This window comes from Eretmochelys imbricata, chromosome 1 (genome assembly GCF_965152235.1).
Source record: "Eretmochelys imbricata isolate rEreImb1 chromosome 1, rEreImb1.hap1, whole genome shotgun sequence".
In the NCBI taxonomy this organism is placed as follows: domain Eukaryota; kingdom Metazoa; phylum Chordata; order Testudines; family Cheloniidae; genus Eretmochelys; species Eretmochelys imbricata.
Window position 1 is genome coordinate 99,693,682 of NC_135572.1, and position 18,120 is coordinate 99,711,801.

Consider the following 18,120-nt stretch of genomic DNA (forward strand, 5'->3'; position numbering starts at 1 on the left):
ACTTGATCATTTCTTTCAGAACATTCTCCAAGGCAAAATCACCTTGCCCATCAACAGTGATGTCACCAGCCCATGTGGTGTGGTAAACTCCAGCTACCATACCACGCACTTGTAAGAGGGCCAGTGAAAAGATACTATATTCACCCCCAAGGCCTCAAAGTACTTTCTCCCACTGAACCCCCAACTATTTGGTTGTTGATGCTGTTAACAAAAGGAACAGACAACACCACTGTCTAGATCAATGCCATCTGACAAGGAGCTGAGAGGGCTAGACCCGTTTAGCTGGAAGAGTTACTCCCCTGCCACTTTGCAATTCAGAGTAGCCGGTTACCAAGCCCCGATGACAAAATATGATTTCCCAAAATATTCTCAGTTCTTGCATTTTATTGAACTTCTGCCACAGGACTAGGAGGAGTAGTTTCAAACCCCCATCACAGAAAGCCAGATCATTGCTAAGGCCTCACTCAATGCTGCTGATGCAGCTATGTAGTGCTATAGTAGTTTTGAGCTTTTGGTTCCAATCCTCCAGCCTACTCCAAAAAGTACAAAACACTGGAGAACCTTCTGGGTCTTAAGCTGTTTAGTAACATTGCAGACAGGTCCTTCCAGTCACAAAAAGACTGGGCATCATTGCAATCCCTCAACATCTACACACCTGCAGCAACAAGAAAATTCAGTATGCTCGAAAGGCAGCTCCACAGTCTTGCTCAGTCCATTATAGCCCATGAGACTTGTGGAACCTCTCAGAAAGAAGCCAAGATTCTCTAAGAAAGGGCTATCCTCCAGTTACATAAGTCAGTGACTCTCAAAACAGTTGTTTTGACCAGTTGGTCAAGAGTCATAATCGGTCTCCCATTCCAGATCATATGCTATACCCATCCCCCCTCAACACCCTTGTGGTGCTCCTCTCTGATTTCCTGCCTGCCTGAGAGCTTATCACCTCTGACAGATCCTGGAGGTGTTTTCAGTGGGCTGTTCCATTCAGTTCAGCTCCCTCTTTCCCATCCTTCCTCTCCATCCCACTTCAGGTATGCTTCTTATCGGGCTGTCCTAAAACAGCAAATACAATCCCTTCTAATTATGGGGCGATCAAACCTGTTCCATTGGACTTCGTCAGAAAAGGAGTACTACTTAGTCCCCAAGAAAAATGGATGCTGGAGACAGGACATTGAAAACCTTCATCCTCTCGCAGTGTTTCAAAATGGTAACTCTCAGCAATAATTCCTTCTCTGGATCTGGGAGATTAATTTGTCTCCCTTGATCTTCAGGATGCTTATTTTCCTATGTGTACATCTCATCACTGTTCCACTCTTTGGGTCTCCTCGATGGAGAAGAGTCTACATTGAGACACACACAACAAATAGACTTCATAGGGGCCACTCTGGACTACATTACCTCCAGAGCATGCTTTCCCACAGGCAGGTTTGTTACATTGTAAAACAAGGCTGGACTTTGTAACAGAGCCTGCACGCCACAGCAAAAGGCTTGCCTTCCACCCCGGGCCACATAGCAGCATGTACCCTGTTGTAACACGGTTGGCAAGACTACACTCCTATTGTCTTCAAGCCTGGTTGAGGGCAGTTTACACATGGAGTAAACAGTTTATCCAACTGGGTATCAATACCCCAGATGGTCCTCAACTTCTCCCAACAGGTGTGGGGGCAAAAAGTCTGTGTGGGAGTTCCATTCTTGAATTCCCCTCCCACAAAGATAATCCCCAGATGCCTTCCTTCTAGGTTGGGGTACTCACTTTAAAATCTGTACAGCTTGGGGCAAATGGAATCCCTCAAGAGGCCACTCTAGTCACATTTTAGAATTGGGGAGTCCGTTAGGCTTGCCATTGCTTTACACTCCATATCAGGAGCCACTCAGTGCTGAATAACAACGTATTGCATAAATCATTGAGGAGCAGGATCCTGGTCTGTGCACAGAATCCATAAAATAATGGAACTAGTGTATATCTGAGCATACCGAGATCAGTGGCTCATCTGCCGGGGCTATAGAACACCATAGCAGACACCCTCAGCAAGGTTTTCTGCCGTGACCATGCATGAGTGGGAGTTCAATGATACAGTATTCTGGAAGATTTATTACCTGGGGTCTTCCAGAGATTTCTTTGATGCCATCAACATGAAGGCCTGATTATCTTGCTTGAGAGGAGGACACAGACACAGCTTGCTGGAAGATGAGGCCAAGAGATAACAAGAACATGTACTCTTCTGTATTTGTCTCCTGACACCATTACTTTCTCAAAATCCTGAACAGGTTGAAACAGGAGAGATCAAGGACCATCTTCATAATGCCGTTGTGGCGGCCAAAGTAGATATAGTTCAAAGAGCTCTTCCAACTGTCCTTGCCAGGGCCGGCTCTAGGCACCAGCAAAACAAGCAGGTTCTAGGGGCGGCATTCCAGCCCCTAGAAATGTGCCCCAGCTCGCCTCCGCCTGCTCCCCTGAGCACACTGCTGCCGCTCCGCTTCTCCCCCCTTCCCGTTTTGCACGGCAAGCCTGGGAGGGAGGAGGAGCCGAGCGGCGGCGTGCTCAGGGGAGGCGGCGGTGGTGGAGCAGAGGTGAGCTGGGGCGGGGAGTGTTTCCTCTACCTGCCATTCCTTCCTGCCCTTCCCCCCCACCCTCGCTCACCTCTGCTCTGCCTGCTCCCCTGAATGCGCTGCCTCTCCCTCGCCTGGGAGGGAGGGGGGAGAAGCGGAGCAGCGAAATGTTCAGGGGAGCAGGCGGAGCAGAGGTAAGCTAGGGCAGGCAGTTGCAGGGTGGGAGCCGCAGGAAGCAATGGGGGGGGGCAGGGATTTTGGGAGGGGGCGGAGTTGGGGGTGGGGACCACAAAAAAGGCGGGGGGTGGCCAAAAATTTTTTGCTTCGGGCATCAAATATCCTAGAGCCAGCCCTGGTCCTTGCAACTACATCTCCGCCTTCCTTTGACAGCAGACCTCACCCAGGTGTCGGGATACACTGTCCATCCCAACTTCTTGTCACTTCATTTTAGGGCGTCACTGCTAATAGCTCTCGGGACCTCTAGCATAGACCAGAACTACTCTCCAAACAGCAATGCGCAATAGTAGAAAAAGCAGCTGTTTTCATTGTAATGGAAGAGTGGAAATGTGTCCAGATCTGGTGCAGTCTCTGAGCTGTACCTGCTGTCAAGTCTTCCCTTTCCAACATTCTTGGTTACCTGCTAAACTTGAAAACCACAGGGTTATCACTGAGCTCAGTTAAGGTTTACCTGGCTGTCATTGCAGCCTTCTTTTCCTCCTTCCCTCTCCCTCCCCAATTGAAGAGTATTCATTCTTCACTCACCTGACCACTGCAAGGTTCGTTTAAGCCTGTTTAACCTTTTTCCTACCTCAAGGAACCTACTCCTCTATGGGACCTCAACTTAGTTTTCAATGCACTGAGGAAAAACACCATTAGAACCTATGGGGGGCTCTCCCCTCCATTTATCTTCAAGACCTCTTCCCTACAGCCATCCCCTTGTCTAGTAGAGCTGTGGGCCCTTATGGCTGACCCACTGTACATGGTATTTATCATGACATGGTGACATTACATTCCTACCTTCATTTCCTGCCTAAGGTAATCTTCAGAGTTCCATGTTAATCAGGACACTCGTCTATCAGTGTCTTGTCCCACCTCTCACTCTTCAAGAGAAGAAGCTAGTCTCCAAATACTAGACATAAGAGTTCCAGCTTTTTACCTTGACAGGATTAATCCCTTCAGGACTTCTCCTAGACTTTTTATCACTGTCACAGAACGAATCAAAGAGGACCCAATCTCCTCCCAAAGGCTGTTTAAGTCGGTGTTTGGGATGTTTATTAACCTGTTACAATGCCTCAGAGATATGTCATTGTCCTAGTGATTGCTTATTCCACCGGAGTCCAGTCTACCTCTGTCGCCTTACTGAAGAAGGTGTTCATCTTGGATATTTGCAAAACTGCAACCTGGTCATCAATGCATATGTTTTTCCAGCCCTATGCTGTTATGCATGCTTCCAGAGCCGGCATAACTTTTGGTGATTGTTCTATGTTCCGTATTGAATCCACTTCCTGAGCAGCCACCTCCATAATTGATGTACTGCTCGAGAATCTTCTGCAGTGGCGCACCACAGAGATAACTGATCGAGGGACAGGTTTACTTAGGTTGTAATTACAGTAATTGGACTTCTTAGGTGGAGCATCCACAGGGACAAACTACTACCTGCCCTCCTTGCTCTCTGCTTGTCGTTCTTTTGGACTTTGTAGTTGAGAAGGAACTAGAGCTGCAGTTTGCCTGCTTTTCCCTATATACCATAACATTGGCACATGAGGATGTGTAGTACACAAGTGCAGACCCTCAGGCACTGCTGATAACATCTCCACCAAGCATGCATGGGCGCATGTACATCCTGAAATGGAGCCTCCATAGGGACAAAACATTTTGAATGCCAATTACTGTACAAAGTAACCACCTTCTCTAGCCTCTTCAGGTGAGTTTATTTCTGCCTGTGCCATCTGAGTGGTGTAAAGTGGATTTAGCAGACAGTATAATTTGGCCCTTCTGAACTTTTTTTATTGCTTATTTTAGGAAGTGCATGTATGTAACACATGCATATGAATACACATAACAAATACATATATTCTCTTCAGTGTGTATTCTGAGTCATCAGGTATTTAATCTAGTTCAGTGGTTCTCAAACTTGAGCAACCTGAGGACCCCCATTTTGATTTAAAATTTTTCGGGGACCTCCAAGCCCCCTGCTCAGCCCCAGGCCACACCCCCATTCCATCCCTTCCACCAAGGCCCTACCCCCACCCCAGTTCTTCCCGGCTCTGCTCTACCCCTGCCCCTCCTCTTCCCTGCCACTTTCCGCCCCTCCCCTGAGCGTGCCCCATACCAGTGCCTTCTCCATGTTTGGAACAGCTGTTCAGCGGCGTGCAGGAGGCACTGGGAGGGTGGGGGCATAGTTAATCAGCTGGGCCTGCGGACCTATTGGAGTACCCTCGAGGACCCCCATTTGAGAAACGCCTATCTAGTCAAATTTTGCCATTTGTGTACTTTTACTAAGCTATTTTGAGACTGAATTTAAAACTATGCATATAGCTAAAAAATGTCTACCCATTACAAGTAACATTACCACAACTGAAGGGCTATACACACTGTTTTATTACTGTTCAGGTTAATTTTTTGTGTTTGGCAGCTGTCAGTTTCATTGCTTCCCTTGAGTAGTCAATCAACTTTGCGTACCTTTTACATAGTCAGTATATTTTTGTTATGCCTTTCACACAGCAAGAAGGCGGTTGGGGCGGGAATCGTCTTTACATTTTAAAGATTGGAAAACCACAAAAGAAGCAGGGAGACTTAAACAGAAGAATTATTTTAAACTACATCTGACTCATTTTTATAAACTACCCATATTTGAAGTTGTGTGTCTGCAAGCGGTTTAGTGCCCTATTGGGAAACACTATTGTTGCTCAAGTGCAAGCATTTAATTTGGCTATACATGAGGCTTTTTCCTAATTTTGCACTGTTACAGAGGCGCTTCCATTGCTGGTGAGAGTTATTCAGTCATCAGATGCCAAAGCCAAAGAGAACGTCAATGCAACAGAGAACTGTATTTCGGCAGTAGGGAAGATCATGAAGTTCAAACCTGATTGTGTAAATGTTGAGGAAATCCTGCCACACTGGTTATCATGGCTTCCACTACACGAAGACAAAGAAGAAGCTGTTCATACTTTCAATTACCTGTGTGACCTAATTGAGAGGTAAGGTAAAAATGTACTTTGATATAATGCATAAAATAAGCATACTTGTAGTCTGCTTATTTTTCTTATACACAGTCTCCAATAATGGGACCTATACTCGTTTTTATTTCTCTAGTATACGCATTATCTTGAACATGAAAATTAACGTCTTTCATATTCCATTAGTAAGGCTAAGATTTTTGTCATATATTTTTAGTAAAAGTCACAGGTCACAGGCAATAAAGAAAAATTCATGGAAGCCAAATGACCTGTCCCTGACTTTTTCAAAAATTTCCATGATAAAATGGGAAGGGGCTGGGAAGCTGTGGGATGACTGGGAGCTCTGGGGGCCCTCACCGCCCATGGGGACTCAGAGCTCTAGGGTCCCCCTGCCCATGGCAGTTTGGCGCTTGAGGGGCCCTGCTGCTTCAGGCGACAGGGGTACCTCACACCTCCCTGCCACTGTGGGAGACGGTGGGACCCTGCAGCTGCTGGGCCTGAAGTCACGGAGGTCTTTGGAAGTCATGGATGCTGTGAATTCCGGGATCTCCGTGACAAAATCATAGACTCATTCATTAGTAACAAATTTAATTCTAGTTTTCAATAGTGTCTAGTTAAATGTTTTCGTATCTTGCATCCAATTGCTGTGCTGATATAGTATCAGCATGAGACCTTAAGGAAAATTCCAGCGGTTCTTTGACACCGTTCCTATGATCACTTACCAGTATTGCAACATAAATAGACATTTTAACTACCAGCAACACGCAAAACAGATGGCCGCTTTTCTTCCGTAATTGGTTTATAAAACATCTTTGTTTCTTGATGTGCTTTGATCTTTCAGGTGTTCATGAAGCAGCTACGTAAGAAGTAAACAGTGAAACAATGCAAATAGTCCAGTTTTAGAGTACAGTGGTAGTGTCTCCCTTAGTGCAGTTCTGAAGTACTGGCAAGTAGCCCAATCAGTGAAGTCCTGCGGTGAATTCTAATACTACCTAAAGAGGTTCTCTCTCCTTCCAGTGTTCTCAATATAGATACCCAGTCTTGGAAGTGCTTATACACTGTATGAAAGCCCAGAATCTTCTGGAAAGTTTTGACCATTGGGTGATATGTAGACTTCTTTTCAAAGATCACTAGGCAGCCCACAGTCTGTGCATTCAGCAGATGACTACTTTACTCTGTCACAAAACTGGGAAAACAGAGACCTTCAACCTCATGCTGATCAGTGTAAGGTTTGCAATCATGACTCATTTACCATCTATCACTGATAAGTCTTGCAACTTCTGATATAGCCAAAAACTTGCTACCTGAATTTTCCACCTTAATCAAAACAAAATGGAATCCTACAAAAAGTGGAAACATGGTCAAATTGCTGAGGAGAACAAAAGAATAGCAGAAGCGTGTAGGGACGAAGAAAGGATAAGCATACAATGAGTTACACCTTAAAGGCAATAAAAAGAGATTCTTTAATAAGAGATTCTGGGCTTTCATACAGTGTGCACTTCCAAGACTGGGTATCTATATTGAGAACACTGGAAGGAGGGAGAACCTCTTTAGGTAGTATTAGAATTCACTGCAGTCATCTGGTACATAGGGTGATCTATCCTCCAGACATCTGGTACATTAGGAGCAAGAGAAGAATGAAGAAAAGTGTAGGTCCTTTGCATAGCAGGGAAGGAGAGCTGATGACATCAGGAAGTTTGTGTTTAATGCTGTTTTGCTTCATTCTTCACTAGAAAGGTTAATAGTGACCAGTACTCAACACAATTAATATTAACAAGATGGAAGGAACACAAGCCAAAATAGGGAAAGAAGGTGTTAAAGAATATTTAAGAACACAAGAATGGCCATAGTGGGTCAGTCTAATGGCCATCTAGCTTGGTATCCTGTCTTCCAACAGTGGCCAGTGCCAGATGCTTGAGAGGGAGTGAACAGAACAGAGCAACTGTCGTGTGATCCATCCGCTGTTGTCCAGTCTGAGCTTATGGCAGTTGGTGGTTTAGGAATATCTGGAGCATGGGGTTATCCCTAACCATCTTGGCTAGTAGGCATTGATGGACCTATCCTCCACAAATTTATCTAATTCTTTTTTGAACCCAGGTACACACTTGGCCTTCACAGCCTCCTCTAGTAATGAGTTCAACTAGTTGACTGTGCATTGTGTGAAGAAGTACTTCCTTATGTTTGTTTTAAATCTGCTGCCTGTTAATTTAATCGGGTAACCCTTGGTTCTTGTGTTATGTGAAGGGGTATAAAACTCTTCCCCTATTCACTTTCTCCCCACCGTTCATGATTATATAGACTTCTATCATATCCCCCTTTAGTCATCTCTTTTCCAAGATGAACAGTTCCAGTCTTTTTCATCTCTCCTCAGATGGAAGCTGTTCCATACCCCTAATCATTTTTGTTGCCCTTCTCTGTACTTTTTGTAATTCTAAAATATCGTTTTTGAGATGGGACAACTGGAACTGCACGCAATGTTCAAAGTGTGAATGTACCATAGATTTATATAGCAGCATTGTTTCCTGTCTTATAGTCTATCCCTTTCCTAAGAGTTCCTAAAATTCTTAGCTTTTTTTTGACTGCCACTGCACATTGAACAGATGTTTTTAGAGAACTATCTACAGTGACTCCAAGATCATCTGAGAGTAAATAACTAATTTAGACTCCCTTTTGAACTTAGGATTGTTTTCCAATGTGTATTACTTTGAATTTATCAACATGGAATTTCATCTTCAATTTTGTTGCTCCATTCACCCAGCTTTAGGCAATGCCTTGGTAGCTTTTTGCAGTCAATTTTGGATTTAATTATCTTAAGGAATTTTGTGTCTTCAAATTTTGCCACCTCACTGTTCACTCCATTTTCCAGGTCACTTATGAATAGATTGAACAGTACTGGTCCCTGTACAGATTATTGAGGCCCCTGCTATTTACCTCTTTCCATTGTGAAAAATGACAATTTATTCCTGCCCTTTGTTTCCTATGTTTTAACTAATTACTGATCCATGAGAGGACCTTACCTCTTATCTCATGACTACTTACTTTATTTAAGAGGCTTTATTGTGGGACCTAGTCAAAGATTTTCAGAAAGTCCAAGTACACTACATGCACTGGATCACCTTATTGACATTCTGAGAATTCTAATAGATTGGTGAGGCATGACCTCCTTTTACAAAAGCCATGTTGGCTCTTCCCCGATATGTTGTGTTCATCTATGTGCCTGATAATTCTTTCCTTTACTATGGGTTCAGCCAGTTTGCCTGATACTGAAGTCAGGCTTACCAGCCTATAATTGCCAGGATCGCCTCTGGAGTCTTATAAAAATTGGTTACATGATCTATCCTCCAGTCATCTGGTACATAGGGTGACCTTAAGCAGTAGGTTACATACCATAATCAGTAGTTCTGCAATTTCATATCTGATTTCCTTGAGACTCTTGGGTGAATACCATCTGGTCCTGGTGATCTATTACTGTTTAACTTATCAATTTGTTCCAAAACCACCTCTATTGATACCTCAGTCTGGAACAGTTCCTCAAATTTGTCACTTAAAAAGAATGGCTCAGGTGTAGGAATCTCCCTTACACTCCTCTGCAGTGAAGAGTGATGCAAAGAATTAATTTAGCATCTCTGCAATGGCAGAGATAAGTTAGGTAAGTTCAATATAATCAAGTTGGCAGGGGCTGATGAAATGCATTCTAGGGTACTTAAGGAACTAGCTGCAGCAATCTCAGAACTGTTAGCAGTTATCTTTGAGAACTCATGGAGGGTGGGTGAGGTCCCGGAGGACAGTTTAGGTCCCAGAGAATTGGAGACGGGGAAACATATAGTAACTATCATTAAAAAGGGGAACAAAGAGGACCCACAGAATTACAGACCAGTCAGCCTAACTTAATACCTAGAAAGATACTGAAACAAATATTCAACGATCAATTTGTAAGCATCTAGGGGATAATAGGGTTATAAGGAATAGCCAACTTGTCAAGAACAAGTCATACTAAACCCACCTAATTCTTTTACGGTGTTAATGGCCTAGAAGCAATGTGTCTCGATGATTGGTCCGTGGACCAGTGCTCGTTCCTGAGCTCTCCCTGGCACAGTTTAGGAAGGCAGTAAGCCGGTCCCTGGTATCAAAAAGGTTGAGAAACACTGGCCTAGGGAATGGGGGTGGCGAAGCAGTAGACATGATATATCTTGATTTTTAGTAAGGCTTTCGATACAGTCCAATGTGACACTCTCATAAGCAAACTAGGGAAATGCACTCTGGATGAATTTACTAGATAACTGATTGAAAGACTACATTCAGAGTATTATCAGTGGTTTGCTATCACACTGCTGGGGGGGGAGAGGGGGAGGAGAAGCATATTTAGTGGGGTCCTGCAGGGTCAGTCCTGAGTCCAGTACTAGTCAATATTTTCATTAATGATTTGAAGAGAGGGTATATTTGTAGAATTTGCCAGTGAGACAAAGCTGGGAAAGATTGCAAGCACTTTGGAAGACAGGATTAGAATTCAAAAGAACATTGACAAATTGAAAAATTTGGTCTAAAATCAACAAGATGAAATTCAATAAAGACAAGGGCAAAGTACTACACTTAAGGAAAAATCAAATACACAACTACAAAATGGGGAATTAACTGGCAAGGTGGTAGTACTGCTGAAAAGAATCGGTTATAGTGGATCACAAATTGAATGAGTCAACAATGTGATTCAGTTGCAAAAAAGGCTGATATTTTGGGATCTATTAATAGGTGTGTTCGTAAGTAAGACGGTGGAGGTAATTGTCCCACTTGACTCAGCACTGATGGAGGCCTCAGCTGGAGTAGAGTGTTGAGTTCTGGGTGTTGCACTTTAGGAAAGATGTGGACAAATTTGAGAGTCCAGAGGAAAGCAACAAAAATGATGAAAAGACCTATAAGGAAAAGTTTTGTTTTTTAAAAATGGCTGGATATGTTTAGTATTGAGAAAAGAAGACTGAGTGGGGCCCTGAGAACAGTCTTTAAATATGCTAAGGGCTGTTATAAAGAGGATAATGATCAATTGTTTTCCATGTCCACTGAAGGTAGGACAAGATGTTATGGGCTTAATCTGCAGCAATGGAAATTTAGGTTAGAGATTAGGAAAAACTTTCTAACTATAAAGGGCAGTTAAGCACTGGAAAAGGCTTCTAAGGGAGGTTGTGGTGCCCCCGTCATTGGAGGTTTTTAAGAACATGTTGGACATGCAAGGGATGGCCTAGGTGGTTATTTGGTCCTGCCTAAGTGTAGGGAGCTTGTTCTTCCGCAGCGCAGGGGGCTGGACTCGAGGTCCCTTCTAGCCCTATGATTATATCTTTCATTCTTGGTTTACAATCATAGAGCAGATTGTGATAACTCATGGAGTACCTACAAGCGTCAAATCTCATAATGCTTAGTATAAACCAGGGTTTGAAACCGAAATGGTACTGGTGGCATTGTTAGATATCCTGGTGATGGATAATTGTATGCCTGCGCTGATACTGTTTGACCTGTCAGCTGCCTTCATTACCATTTGGGTCTGTTTTATTCTCCCTTTAATCTTCTCAACGCCTTTGATTAACAAGCACTAACCCTTTTCATATTTCAAAGTCCTTGTATTGTGGCATTCCTCACTCTAGGTCAAGGGAGGCTGGTTGGCTCTCCCTTTGGAGCTAGTCAGTACCACTTTCCATCAGCTCTGGGAGGGAGTGAGTAAATCAGTTTAAAATATACGAAGCTTTCCCTACCACGGTGCTCCAGTCCCTGCTGTATGGACTTTCCCAGCATAACCGTATTAAACTTCCAACAGTGTGGGCTGGCCTGCTCTGCTGAAGCCTATCTAAGGCACATAACTTTTCTGATAAAGCACAGCCCAGCTTTATAAATAAGGAATGTTCAAATTAGCCAGATCTTAAAATGACAAAAATGGAATTTTCTTCTAGAACAGGATGCACTTAATGATGCTGAATAACCTCAGGTATGAATATGCAGTTCTAAAAATCAGAAATGTCTTGAAAAGCAGTTAACTTACATACACAATCTACATTTATCTTTTTTAATTAGAATGCTAACACTGACATATTTGTAACATGTATACTTTTTTGATCTCCATCAGTAACAACCCAATTGTCCTTGGTCACAACAATGCTAACCTTCCCAGAATATTCAGTATAATTGCGGATGGTGAAATTCATGAAGCAATTAAACACGAAGATCCATGTACTAAACGGTTGGCTAATGTTGTTCGTCAAGTGCAGGTGAATGTGAATTTATTTTATTGTAAAAGGAATCATTCTAGTTTGCTCTGAGATTTAGGAATTGTAAAACTAGTGTTCAGAACCTATTCTCTAATAAACATGATGCTGCAACCAGTGTTCACTCTTAAGAAGAAATATTCCAAATTGATTCCTAATAGATTCAGTGCAACAATCCAGATTAATCATGATAACGCTATGTAAGGTACTTGAACCAGAGGGTGTGTATCTTTTTATGACTCATGTAATTTTTGAAGTATTCATAAAAAAAATAAACACTTGGAACAATTGCATGGTTTACCTTTTACCTAACTCCCTTTAGTTTCCTTTACCTTTTCTCAGGTGATTTGAACTACGCTTTTTAATTTCTAAATGTTTATTTTGCATGAAATCCAAAAGTTTATTAAAATGACCCAGAAACTGGGCAACTACAGGGCAAGGATACACAGGCTTATTCAAGAAGAACCTCGTGAATTCTATGTTGGAAGAGACTGAGTAGAGTGAAGTGTCAGCTCCATAGCTGTGTGCTACCTTTACTATACAATGTCATTGATGCATTTTGGGTTTCAATGGAAACTGCTTGTGTAAGGGCATTTAAAAAAAAAGAGTAAGCAAAACCTACACATTTAGTTCTGTAAGATAGGGGCAATAGAAGGAGGGCAGTACTGAAATGTATTTATTTTTAGGTTTTTTTAGATAATAGAAGCACCTACTTCAACCTCTGGTTGACCTGTACAAAATATAAAATTCAAAATAAAATCACATTAAATTACTTAAGTCTCTGCCATTACCCCCAGCCACAAATCTTAATTATCCTATGTCAATAGCCTTGTCCAGCCCATCCTCAGATGGCAAATATGAACTTTTTATGATGATACAACTGACTGATGAAGCAAGGCTTTGAATGGAAGGCGGTTCTTCCACCTTCAGAACTATGGGGAAATAAAGTGGCCGTACTTTATCAAGAAATTGCATCTCTAAGTAAAAAGAAAAGGAGTACTTGTGGCACCTTAGAGACTAACCAATTTATTTGAGCATAAGCTTTCGTGAGCTACAGCTCACTTCAATGCATCCGATGAAGTGAGCTGTAGCTCACGAAAGCTTATGTTCAAATAAATTGGTTAGTCTCTAAGGTGCCACAAGTACTCCTTTTCTTTTTGCGAATACAGACTAACACGGCTGTTACTCTGAAACATCTCTAAGTAAACTTGCTTAGTTGCTAACTACCCCCTGTGGAAGCTGGTGGAGGAGCAATGAACAGAGGTTACTCCTAGGGAAATTCTGCATTTAAAAAAATAAAAATTCTGTGCACAATATTTTAAAATTTTGCAGATTTTATTTGTCAAAATAACACTATATAATCATGCCACTTTCAATTATCTTGGTAATTTATTTCAAAATACCTGTCAGGAAGTATTCCTGTAACAATGCCTCATAGGAGCAGAGTTAAAGAAACCCCTGTGGCAACCCAGTTCCTGCTTCTCTGCCCCTTCCCTCCCACCCCACACCCAAGCCCAGCTCCGAGGCTAGACACCCACACCCCCTTGCCCTCCAGAGCCCAGCTACCAAGCCACACACCCACACCCCTTTCCCCTCCAGAGCCCAGCTGTGGGGACAGACACCCTCATCTCCCAGAGTCCAGCCACAGGGCCAGATATTCACACTCCTCCAGAGCCCAGTCACAGGGACCCCCTGCCCTAGATACCCCACAGCCCATCTCTCCCTCAAGAGCCTAGCTGCAGGGCCAGATACCTGCACCCCTCCCCACACAGAGCCCAGTCACTCCCCCCTACACACACACACACAGGGAGAAACAGCCTGATGCTGGGTCCTGGGCTTGTATGGAGTTTCCTGCACACTGCCTCCTTCCTTCAGGGCATGCCAGAAACTGCAGCTGCTGGGAATTCTTCAGCTCTGTTCCCCTTCCCCCAGCAGTGTATTCGATTTGCGAGCTGGGCTCTGCGGGTCCAGAGGCCCCTACTGGCAGCCAGCAGCTCTGCAACACCAATTCTGTGAGGGGGGAAAAAAAGGAAATTGTGCATTGTGCAGTGGCGTAGAATTCTCCCAGGAGTGAGGACGCGTAGGCTGCTTGAGGCAATGATATCTGATTGAGAATGGCAATTTTAAAATTAAAAACTTGCCCTTTATTTGGGAGTACTGCAGAACTTAAAGAAAAGGAGTACTTGTGGCACCTTAGAGACTAACAGAGACTAAGCTCAAATAAATTTGTTAGTCTCTAAGATGCCACAAGTACTCCTTTTCTTTTTGCGAATACAGACTAACACGGTTGCTACTCTGAAACCTGCAGAACTTAAATGTCAGAATCTCATTACCTATGGAAAAAAACTAAAGGCCCTTATTTAAGTGTTAGATTGTCTTTAGAACACTGAATCTCACAGTACACCATGTCTTTACGTTTCTTTGATTGGACCTAGTGGATGCTTTTTTAAATATGGTGTGAAAAGACTAAATTAAGATCTTCAATGTAGAACTGATGTTTAAAATACATCAAATGTAAATCTGCTAACTTTGACAGCTTGTTTAAACACATTAAATGAGATTTTAAATATCAAAAGTCACTGTAGAGATTTAAATTGGTTATCTGCAATAAATTTCAACTTGGCCTCCTTTGTCATACTGAGACAAGTTTAGCCCCTGCTCCCAAACCTGTGTTGATCACTGTGCTGAATACATACTTCCCATTTATCTGAATGCCTTTATTCTGAAGGATTGTATTACCTTGAAAATATATTTGGTACCATTAAAATAAATCACCTTTGTGGTGACAAGCAAAATAGTGTGCTACACAACAGGGTGGAGATGAAAAATTATGGCTAACGATACCGCTGGTCTTCTGAAAGTACCATGTGATTTATCTATGTTAAGGCAGAGCAAATAACCTGTTTATAGCCTTATTGAAAAGAGTACAAATTGTCATGCTACTTACCTTTAGAAGAATGAAGGGCTGCATCTTGCCTGCTGTGATTTGTACTTTTTTAATTCTAGGGAGTTGCTAGGAATTTCAAACCAATTACTTAAGCCTTGTCTACACACAGACTTGCACCAGTGTAACTAAATCATTTTTTAAAAAGCTTTTGTTAAGCTGATACAGGTTTGAGTGTTGGCAAGGACTTTGTCTGTTCTCTTTGGCATAACCTACAGCAGGGATGGGCAGTTGAGGGGTCACATCCAGCCTGCAAGATCATTTCATTTGGCCTACCACAGTCTAGCTTGGGGCAGGAAGGGGGGTGGGACGGGACGATGCACATGTCCTCTCATGTTGCAGCGAGAGCCAGTGGGGCCAAGTGGGGAGCCGGGGCCAGCACAGCGAGACAGGAGTAGTCATGGCAGGGTGAGTGCAGGCCAGGCTCCCTCCCAAACTTCCTCTAGGACCTCCCACTACCCCTTGCGGTAGAGACTCTACATCCCCCCCCCACCCAATGTCACTATTCCATGGGCAGGGTCTGACCTTCTTCCCCCCTCCACCCCCACTTGCAAAATGGTTTTTGTGGCCCCTCTACTATTTACCTGTAAGTTGTCCATCACTCTCCTACAGTATATATGCTCAATGGATGTTGACTTTGAAAGACTAATGAAAATAAATGGTTGACATATTTCTAAGTCTATATTCAGTGAAGACACCTTTATTTTTCATTTGTTTTCCAGACCTCTGGAGGACTATGGACAGAATGCATATCACAGCTCAATGCAGACCAACAGGCAGCTATACAGGAGCTCCTGAACTCTGCTTGAAGGGCCTTAATTATCTGCAAGAAAACTAACTCCAAATAAACATTTACCCTATTGTTTAGGTTTCTTTGTTTTTGTTTTTGAGCAAAAAAGAACTGTAGAGCGTGTAGGCCATTCTTTTGCAATCTACAGGCAGTGGCAACACGAAGAAGCACTCTTTCAGAGTGGTGTTTAAATCCATTTCTATCCCACAACACTGAAGAAGCTCCCTGTAAACCCTACAAAAGCACTGAAGAGTATTTTTCTAATGGTATAAGCCACCCGTATGATGGTGAAAAGGAGACAAGTTGAATTTTCTCATTAGATATAATGAATTAAACAGCTTTAAGACCAGTTATTCAGCGGTAATGTACATTATAGCAGATAACATTTCTATACATCTAGTATTAATTGTATTAACTGGAGTGAGTTTCTTTTAGGGTAGAAAGTGCCCTTCTACCCAGCAAACCACTAGATCAAAAGATGAAAAATTGAAGACGAATATAAAGCATGAAGACCTCATTGATGTCACACAAAAAAGGCTTGTTTAAGTGACTCAATGAGAAAAGCTGTTCAGCTTCCAGCCCTTGAATGTGAAGTGTCTTTGGCATGTCTGGCAGTATCTCATTCACTCCTCAATAAATGACATTCAAATACAATAAGACGCTTGTGTAAAAGTTCAGTGCTGTGTGATTCTTATTCAATTTCCTCCTATGAGAAGATACAAGAACAAATGTTACGAGTCATAATTTTAAGATATTTGAAATTTTCTGTACAATATGTCTAACTCACACTTCATGCTTTTTTGTTTCTTGGATTTTAACCATTCAACTTTTTTCTGATTCAAAGAACTACATACTGTGTAGAATTCAAATTTAGTGACATGAGCCTTGGGTACAGTGAGTTTACATGCCTTTACCATAAACTGTTTCATTTTCAGATCCAATTGCATATTTGTAATTTATGAAAAGTTGGCTAATGTTCCAGTTGCAGATGTACAATGGGTCTGTGATAGCCAAGCAAACTTTCAGTCGTATTAAATTAAATACATGCAGTTACATTTGTGGAGATATGATTGGTAGCCTATCCTGAAAGGAGAAAATTTGTGTATAAATGTTTTATTGGTTCATCTCATCCTAGCAATACATGGGTTACTGTTTAAGATATATGGTTTTTCTAAAATCTTATTTCTAATTTAAACTTCAGTGTGAACCCTTTGCAGTTTGTACTAACATTTTTGATATAAATATTTAAACTTATGCTTAGACCAGAAAGCTAACCTAAGAATTAAAGACTTTTCACTAAGTGATTTGCAGCAGTCTCTTAAAACATACTGTGTAAATGCATTAGAGTGAAATGGAAGAGTACAAGTCTGATGCTTAAAGAGAGAGGAAAAAAGCTGCCCTGTGTATTATAAATGAGGATACGATTTTGTCACAGATTGAGATTTTTACAGACTTCAGTGACTTTCAGCTTCAGCTCTGGCTAGGGAAGTCAGTCCCCCCATAGCGGCGGGGCTCCGGCTTCTGTGATTTGTTTGTTGCCAGTGTCCTGCCCATGAATTTTAATAAAAATCCTTATGCCAAAATCTTAACCTTAATTATAAAATCAATTTCTATGATGAAAAAGCCATCAAACTGTTTAAAACACAACTATACATCAAAATATAACCTGTTGTACTTGTGTAAGAAAATTCTACCCAAAATCAGTTTTTTTAAAGTAGCTTTAGTCTCATGGCAGAGTTTGTCATTTCAATCCTGACTGAGAAGTCAATGATTTTTTGAAAATACAAATGAATAACTATGCTACTGCTAAGAGTGCAGATCTGCCTATAGACAGACAGCATATGTAGTTTGTAAACAGTAATTTTATCAGAACCCTGTTCTATTTTGCTGTTGAGTATATAGTTTGTGGTGATCCCAATTTTTCTCATTAAATTTTTTTCATGTAAGTACAACTCCAGTTATTTTCAAGGAGTTCACATGTCCATTTTCCAATGTGGGGATTTGCACCCATCGATGTGGAAAATATTTCAGTAAATCTGTATGCAGTGTAGTTGTAGCCATGTCAGTCCCAGGATATTAGAAAGGCACGGTAGGTGAGGTAATATCTTTATTACACCAACTTCCGTTGGTGAAAGAGATGAGCTTTCAAGCCACACTCAGATCTGAATAAGAGCTCAAAAGTCTCTCTCTCTCTCTCCATGAGAAGTTGATCCAATAAAATCTTACCTCACTCACCTTGTCTCTCCTAGTAAATCTGATTATTTGTCTCAAAAGTACAAATATCTGGCTACAACAATGGTCTCTTTGGTTATTTTATGTCTGTCTGGTTTTTGTTGTGTCTTCAGCATTTATTCATTTCTGGATTCTCATCTCTTCCCCCCAATCTCAGACGTTTGAGCGAAATCTCTTCTGACA

At 42.0% G+C, this 18,120-nt stretch overlaps 1 protein-coding gene across 2 annotated transcripts in view; it reads left to right on the plus strand.

Moving 5' to 3' along the window:
- Window positions 1-17,009, plus strand: part of IPO5 (importin 5) — an 80,257-nt gene extending 63,248 nt beyond the window's left edge. Inside the window, exons 24-26 of one of the 2 annotated variants that reach the window (XM_077812819.1) lie at window positions 5,519-5,747; window positions 11,833-11,974; window positions 15,638-17,009. In XM_077812819.1, the coding sequence (XP_077668945.1) occupies window positions 5,519-5,747; window positions 11,833-11,974; window positions 15,638-15,724 (458 nt within the window). In that variant the 3' untranslated portion in view covers window positions 15,725-17,009. The remainder of the gene's footprint in view (window positions 1-5,518; window positions 5,748-11,832; window positions 11,975-15,637) is intronic. The other variant, XM_077812829.1, reaches the window with a different exon arrangement.
- Window positions 17,010-18,120: the final 1,111 nt, after the last annotated feature.